This window comes from Blennius ocellaris, assembly GCF_963422515.1.
Source record: "Blennius ocellaris genome assembly, contig: SCAFFOLD_167, whole genome shotgun sequence".
NCBI classification, from domain to species: Eukaryota; Metazoa; Chordata; class Actinopteri; order Blenniiformes; family Blenniidae; genus Blennius; species Blennius ocellaris.
Genome location: NW_027662221.1, coordinates 1 through 7,500, shown reverse-complemented (window position 1 = coordinate 7,500; position 7,500 = coordinate 1). Strand labels below are relative to the sequence as shown.

Genomic DNA, 7,500 nt, shown 5'->3' with positions numbered 1-7,500 from the left:
TCCAGCAGGGCCCCCTGCTGAGACGGAGGTCCCTGTTGGTACAAGACCTGGAGTTACAGCAGGAAATGATGTCTAAACTCGTCCTACCCAGCATGCCCTGGGGCAGCTCGTCGTGGGGGCGTGGTCTGTTGGATTTCCAGGTGAGCTGCAGGTGAGCGCCAGTCGGTGTGTCGTGGATGTTTGAGGTGAGGAAAGTTCTGGGAAATATTGATATTGGTTATTGATGGTTTATTGATATTTAGCTTCAGCATGTTTCTTCCCAGCAGGTCAGACTGCAGTGACTCTATTATTCTCTCTTTGACAGAGTTTCTCCACGTTGTTCTTACCTCATAACAGCCTGAGGACCTCAGAACGGTTCTGGATGATGCTGGAGTGGTTCCACCTCCAGAGGCCTTCAGGTTTCTGTCTCTCTGGAGCTGCGATTATACAATCTGAGCATGTGAGGGAGTTTTCTGGCTCCATGCTGAGAGTCGCTGTCGAGGTATGTGAGCTTCAACTCCCTCTGGTTAAACTGCAGTCGACAATCGACGAGCTCCGACGTCTGACCTGCCGGCAAAACGCCGTCAGCTGCACATTGAGGGGCGGCAGATCATCAGTCTGACATAAATGACTTTAGACTTTAGCTTCAGTGGGTTTTTGAACTGACTCGTCACTGAAGAGGAACAGAAACAGGTTTAAAGAGGCAGAACTAGGAAGGAATCTTTATTTGTTGTGCAACATTTTCTTAAAAACAAAACTTATCACTTGAGTACAATTTGATCACTGAAAACATTCTGTACAAAGCAGGGTTAGCGTTTGGTAACCCAAACGTAAAAGACTGTAAAGACCAAAGAAGAAGCATCTATAAAAAGAGAGGAGGATCTGCTGGTCTTCCTCAGCAGTCGTTGTCCTTCATCATGGTGAAGAGGAAGGTGCAGAGGCTGGACCAGGAGTCGCTGCAGTGTTCCTCCGCCAGCTTCTTGTTGTCGCCCCGACAGGATCCGGGGGCCGAGGGCTGGAGACGTCCTGCAGGGGGACGACTCGTCCTCTCCTCACGGAGTCTGAAGTGAGCGTCTCTGGACGCTTTCCGGCACAGACCGGTCCGGACCAAGGCCTGGCCGTCCCGGCAAAGACGCTTCTGCTTCCTGAGGGAACGAGCCACCTGCTTCCAGTACAGCCTGACGTTGGAGGAGTACTGGGGGCAGGCGGCCGGCCGGGCTTCGTACTCGCAGCCGAAGCTGCTGTGGCCCTTCCTGCAGCTCACCCCGAGGACCCACACGTCCCCGCCGGACGCCGTCCACGAGCAGTCCTCTCTGGCTCTGGTGACCAGTTTGCCCTGGAAGGTCTGAGCCGGGATGGACTTGGGGCTCCTGCCTGGCCGGTGGTGCCCCCGGTCCAGGCTCCGGCCAGGCTGGTGGTGCCCCCGGTCCAGGCTCCGGCCAGGCTGGTGGTGCCCCCGGTCCAGGCTCCGGCCTGGCCAGTGGTGCCCCCGGTCCAGACTCCGGCCAGGCCGGTGGTGCCCCCGGTCCAGGCTCCGGCCAGGCCGGTGGTGCCCCCGGTCCAGACTCTGGCCCGGGCGGCTCTTCTGGCCGCCGCCCGGGGCCAGCTGCTGGGAAACACAAGCCAGCAGCAGCAGCAGCAGCAGCAGCAGCAGGACGCTGAGGTGGGTGAGCAGAGCCATGGGACACCGCCTGCAGGGACACAGACACATTTAGCTCCAAACTCAAGTCCCTTCCACTTCCTCCGGCAGAAAACGTCTCAGAAACCCTCAGCAGAGACACTTTTCACAAGAAAACCAAGAGTTTAAAAATGGTAGTAAAAGTGTGGGTCTCTGAGTGGCGCCACATGTTGAAACAAAAGCATTTATATGGATTCAAGTTTGCATGGAAGTGGGATTTTATGAAGTCAGCAAAGCAGAATTAAAGTGAGCAAAGGAACAAAATCCATCAGATCAAACAGCGGCTGCAGATTTAATGCTCCTTTTGAACGCAGAAGAAAGAATCACAAGAATATTCAAATATTCCACAGTTCCTATCAGAGTATCATGAGTGCAGAGAATCAGATTCTGCAGCGTTGTTTTGAAGCAGAATATAAAAACAACAGGTTTGAACTAGAAAAGGATCAAACAGGCTCTTTGTCCCAGAAGCCATGAACACATTGTGCACTAATTCTCCAACACACACCGACAGGATTAAAGCGCAGAGACGTACCTGAAGGGTTCACAGGAACTTTGGTCTTCAGTCCTGCAGCAGAGCTGAGAGCAGCTTTTACCTGCTGCTGCTGCACCAGCCCTCCCCTGCACACACACACACACACACACACACACACACACACACACACACACACACACACACACACACACACACACACACACACACACACACACACACACACACACACACACACACACACACACACACACACACACACACACCGTCATCAATCAGGGATGTTACATAACGGAACACGTGAGGACCTGCAGGTTGAGGTCTGGTCGGGCGTCGTACATTACAAGTTGCTAGGTGGCGCTGTGGAGCCTTTTGGCCAGACGTGGCAATGAGCATGAAATATAATACAGTTCTGAAGTGTGTGCACATTTTCAAAAAGGTTTGAGGTTGTTTATAATAATAATAATAATAAAAACAATAATAACAGTAATAATAGTAATAATAATATAGAGTTACTGGAGTTTCCGGTTTTTCTGACTCTAATGTTAAACTTTAATGCAACAAAACAGTCCCCGCCTCTTTCCTCTATCAACCAATCACTGCAGAGCAGTCATGTGGTTCTATGAAGAACAGCAGTGATTGGCTGAGGCAGATTGATTGACAGGCTGCGGATACTACAGTAATTTAGGTTTAATTTATATTTTCACTTTTTAAACTTTAAAATACTGTATAGACTGTTTTTTAAATGTTAAATTAGACTCACTCATACTGAACATATATATATATACACATATACATACATACATGCACCCTATAGTTCTTCATCCCTGTATTTGGTGGATGTTTGAAGTGTAAGTTGGTTCCTGTCTCACAGGAACCAACTTACACTTCAAATATCCACCAAATACAGGGATGAAGAACTATAGGGTGCATGTATGTATGTATGACAGAAGTGTTAATCACTTCCCCAGGACGTCTGGAGGTTCGGTGGGTCTGCAGCTGCAGATAGGAAGTTTAAAGGCGCCAGATGTTGCTGCAGTAGAAAACCAGACCCAGATTGAAGTGGAATCACAGGACCGGAGCTGCATGCAGGACAAAATGTCCTGTTCAGGACGGAGGACGTCTCGGTGGAACCTCACAGCAAAAACACTGAGTTCAATGAGTCGTGGAGGCGAACGGGAATCATCTGAGGTTGTTAATCCACTGACAGTTTAATCTCACTGCAGGAGCCGGACTGATAAACCAGCTGGAGTTCAAGTTTTAGCATTGAAATGATTTAGGAAACAACTCAGAGAGCGAAAGCCCAGGAAATAATTCTAAACCCTCAAACACAACTTCTAGAACTTAATCTTTTCTTTCTAGTTCGTTTTCTTCCAGATTAGTGGAAAGTAAATATTGATAAATATGTGTATTCCTCAGTTCAGTTCTTTTGATGAAACAGTTTAACCACTTTTCCTTTTCTTGGATTTATTTTATTTCATTTTTAAAATCTGCCGACAGAAAGTGTTTGAGGTTAAATGAAAAGTTGGATCTTCATTCAACTTTGCTGAAGTTTATGTGAATGTTTAAAAATAACTCATTTAAACTAGTAGTGATTAAACATGTTGCACCGGCTGCTGCTGTTCAGATCTTCTATTCAAGATAAATTATATTGTGTTTCATGTAAAGTACTATAAATATCTCATCTTCATCTGTGTTATATGATAAACCTGATTGTCCTGATGTTTTATTATTCAGAGGGCATCAATATATTGAAACTGATAAACACAGATTAGTTTACAATTTCACATTTATTACATATTCCTGTCAAGCACAGAAAGCTTTTCCTTTAAAAAGAACAAATTTCAAATTCATATCAAGTGGTACAAGCACATTATATACAAGTAAACGGATATAAATAGTTCCTGCAGTAACACGTGTCTTCCTGCGGGGGGCGCTGCAGTTCTTCAGCCACAGTCTGGATTTTCCTCCAAACGCTGATTTTCTCTCACATCAGAGGAAATGTTCCTCACATCAGTCTGTAAACTTTGGTTTCTGCCAGAAGAAAGTCTGAAGTGAATAAAGACGATCCTGCCGGACGCCGTCACTGAGGGATCCAGCCAATCAGGAGGGAGCAGAGACCCTGCATGGACCTCCAGCAGTACCGCTTGGCCTGGTTCTCCACGGGGGGCGGAGTCGGTCCGGCCGTCTGCGTCGTCTTCATGGCCGCCTGCCTCGCCGAGTCCGGCCTTGTGGGAGCTGGTTGGGACCCTACCGGTTGAGACCCCGCCGGTTGAGACCCCGCCGGTTGAGACCCCGCCGGTTGAGACCCCGCCGGTTGAGACCCTGCCGGTTGACGCCCCGCCGGTTGAGACCCTGCTGGTTGACGCCCCGCCGGTTGAGACCCCCGCTGGTTGACGCCCTGCCAGTTGACGCCCTCTGCTGGTTGAGACCCCGCTGGTTGACGCCCCGCCGTTGAGACCCTGCCAGTTGACGCCCCGCCGGTTGAGACCCTGCTGGTTGACGCCCCGCCGGTTGAGACCCCGCTGGTTGACGCCCTGCCAGTTGACGCCCCGCCGGTTGAGACCCTGCTGGTTGACGCCCCGCCGGTTGACGCCCTGCTGGTTGAGACCCCGCTGGTTGACGCCCCCGCCGGTTGAGACCCTGCCAGTTGACGCCCCGCCGGTTGAGACCCCTGCCGGTTGACGCCCCGCCGGTTGACGCCCCGCTGGTTGACGCCCCGCTGGTTGAGACCCCGCCGGTTCAGGCCTCTGCGTCGTCCTGGACGAGGGCGTCCCGGCCGAGCGAAGGAGGCGGCGCTGCAAGACCATCTGGGCGTGGTCGCCGGGCTCCTTCCTGCACATGTGCGGCCGGAGGCTGGCGGGCGCCAGGCAGGCGTTGGGCAGCTTCCTGAGGACCCACATCAGCTGGACGAAGAAGTGGCGGGGGTTCTTGTTGTAGGCGCGGCAGGCGTAGGGGCGTGCCCAGGTAGTCGCACCAGTAGGAGCGGCGGCGGCCCCGGCAGGTCAGCCCTCAGCCGGGTCAGCTGGTTCTGGCCCGTCACCGTCATGCTGCACGAGTCCTGGGCTCTGGTTCTGAACCGGATGGGCTCGTCCCAGACGCCCTCAGCCTGACTCGCCCAGAGGAGGCTGGCCAGGAGCAGGAGACGACCGGGGTCCTCATGGTGGAGGGACGAGGAGGAACTGCTCTCTGGAGGGCCAGCTCACTATTTATCAGTGAGGAGGAGGAGGAGGAGGAGGAGGAGGAGGAGGGTAGAGGAGGAGGAGGAGGAGGAGGAGGAGGAGGAGGAGGAGGAGGAGGGTAGAGGAAGAGGAGGGAGGAGGGAGGAGGGAGGAGGAGGAACTGCTCTCTGGAGGGCCAGCTCACTATTTATCAGTGAGGAGGAGGAGGAGGAGGAGGAGGAGGAGGAGGAGGGTAGAGGAGGAGGAGGGAGGAGGGAGGAGGGAGGAGGAGGAACTGCTCTCTGGAGGGCCAGCTCACTATTTATCAGTGAGGAGGAGGAGGAGGGAGGAGGAGGAGGAGGAGGAGGGAGGAGGAGGGAGGAGGAGGAGGAGGAGGAGGAGGAGGAGGGAGGAGGAGGAGGAGGAACTGCTCTCTGGAGGGCCAGCTCACTATTTATCAGTGAGGAGGAGGAGGAGGAGGAGGAGGGAGGAGGGAGGAGGAGGAGGAGGAGGGTAGAGGAGGAGGAGGAGGAGGGAGGAGGGAGGAGGAGGAGAACTGCTCTCTGGAGGGCCAGCTCACTATTTATCAGTGAGGAGGAGGAGGAGGAGGAGGAGGGAGGAGGAGGAGGAAGGAGGGTAGAGGAGGAAGAGGAGGAGGAGGAGGAGGGTAGAGGAGGAAGAGGAGGAGGAGGAGGAGAGGAGGGAGGAGGAGGAGGAGGAGGGTAGAGGAGGAAGAGGAGGAGGAGGAGGAGGAGGAGGAAGAGGGAGGAGGGAGGAGGAGGAGGGTAGAGGAGGAAGAGGAGGAGGAGGAGGAAGAGGAGGAGGGAGGAGAAGGGAGGAGGAGGAGAGGAGAAAGGGAGGAGGAGAGGAGGGTAAAGGTGAGGAGGAGGAGAGGAGGAGGAGGAGCAGTGACTTGCCGCCGTCTGGAGGAGAAGCCACAAGCCGCCATGTTCCCTCATTTCCCTCCACTATTCTCAAAGTGGTTTTACTCTGTGGCCACAGAGTTTTTCAGAATAAAACCACTGCTATGATTGGGAGCAATTTTCCTGTTTACGTCTCAATAAAAGAGAATTGAGGCGTCTGAGAGAAGCTCTGGTCTAAAACAGAGGCAGTCTGTCGTTCATCCACACATAACAACACCACAGACGCCACGGCACAGTCTCTCTCTCTCTCTCTCTCTCTCTGTCTCTCTCTCTCTCTGTCTCTCTCTCTCTTTCTCTCTCTCTGTTGCTCTCTCTCTCTCTGTCTGTCTCTCTCTGTCTCTCTCTCTCTCTCTCTCTCTCTCTCTCTCTGTCTCTCTCTCTCTGTCTCTGTCACTCTCTCTCTCTCTCTGTCTCTTTCTCTCTCTCTCTCTCTGTCGCTCTCTCTCTCTCTCTGTCTCTTTCTCTCTCTCTCTCATCTCATGTCGTCTCAGAATGAAGCTAATGGAGGAAGACGAGCTCCAGTGGAATGACCTGAGGACAACATGTCCTCCTGGTCTCAGTGAGACACATCCTGTCCTCCTGGTCTCAGTGAGACACGTCCTGTCCTCCTGGTCTCAGTGAGACACATCCTGTCCTCCTGGTCTCAGTGAGACACGTCCTGTCCTCCATGGTCTCAGTGAGACACGTCCTGTCCTCCAGATAGAATCTCCACCAGTTATTTAAGTCCCACTTCTGTTTGACTTCACGACAGGTTCCAGTTCCGTCCTTTAATCCAGAACAAGTGAATCACAGCAGAAGGACGGAGAACTGGTGACTTTTCAACGTTTATTCACTTTCTACACTCGTCTTCTGTCACGTTTCCCGTCTCACCGCCGCTTTCAGCACTTCAGCTCACAATCCTGCAGTCCAGTCTCTTCAGACGTCCTGCTGAAAGAGACGCCGAGGACACGTCCTTCCGTAGTACACGTCCGTCCCTCAGGACACGTCCCTCCTGTCAGGACACGTCCCTCCTCAGGACACGTCCTTCCGTAGGACACGTCCCTCCTCAGGACAGAAGCTGGAACGTCGTTTTTAAATCGTCTTCCAATGAAGTCCAAGCAGAATGAACACGACAGATTGTTGGTCCAACAGCAGCGGAATATAGAAATATATAGACGTATGGATTTTTGAAAAGTATTCAAATGTAAAGGTATTTGATCATGTGCTTTTTTTTTTCATTCAGTCTTTAATCTGTCGCTGCTGAATTTTATAACGTGAAAAGAAGCGACT

The 7,500-nt window shown here is 52.3% G+C and overlaps 2 protein-coding genes across 2 annotated transcripts; both read right to left on the bottom strand.

Annotated features, from left to right (window-relative positions):
* Positions 1-874: 874 nt before the first annotated feature.
* Positions 875-2,488, bottom strand: fgfbp1a (fibroblast growth factor binding protein 1a; the record flags this gene model as incomplete). The annotated part of the gene is made up of 2 exons (XM_080521497.1): positions 875-1,670; positions 2,436-2,488. 2 exons carry the CDS (start codon positions 2,486-2,488, stop codon positions 875-877), a joined length of 849 nt encoding a protein of 282 aa, XP_080377623.1.
* Positions 2,489-3,918: 1,430 nt separating this feature from the next.
* On the bottom strand, positions 3,919-5,336 carry fgfbp2a (fibroblast growth factor binding protein 2a; the record flags this gene model as incomplete). The annotated part of the gene is given in 3 exon segments (XM_080521501.1): positions 3,919-5,107; positions 5,109-5,156; positions 5,158-5,336. Coding segments are annotated over 3 exon segments (1,241 nt in total), but the record flags the coding sequence as incomplete, so codon positions are not given.
* Positions 5,337-7,500: the final 2,164 nt, after the last annotated feature.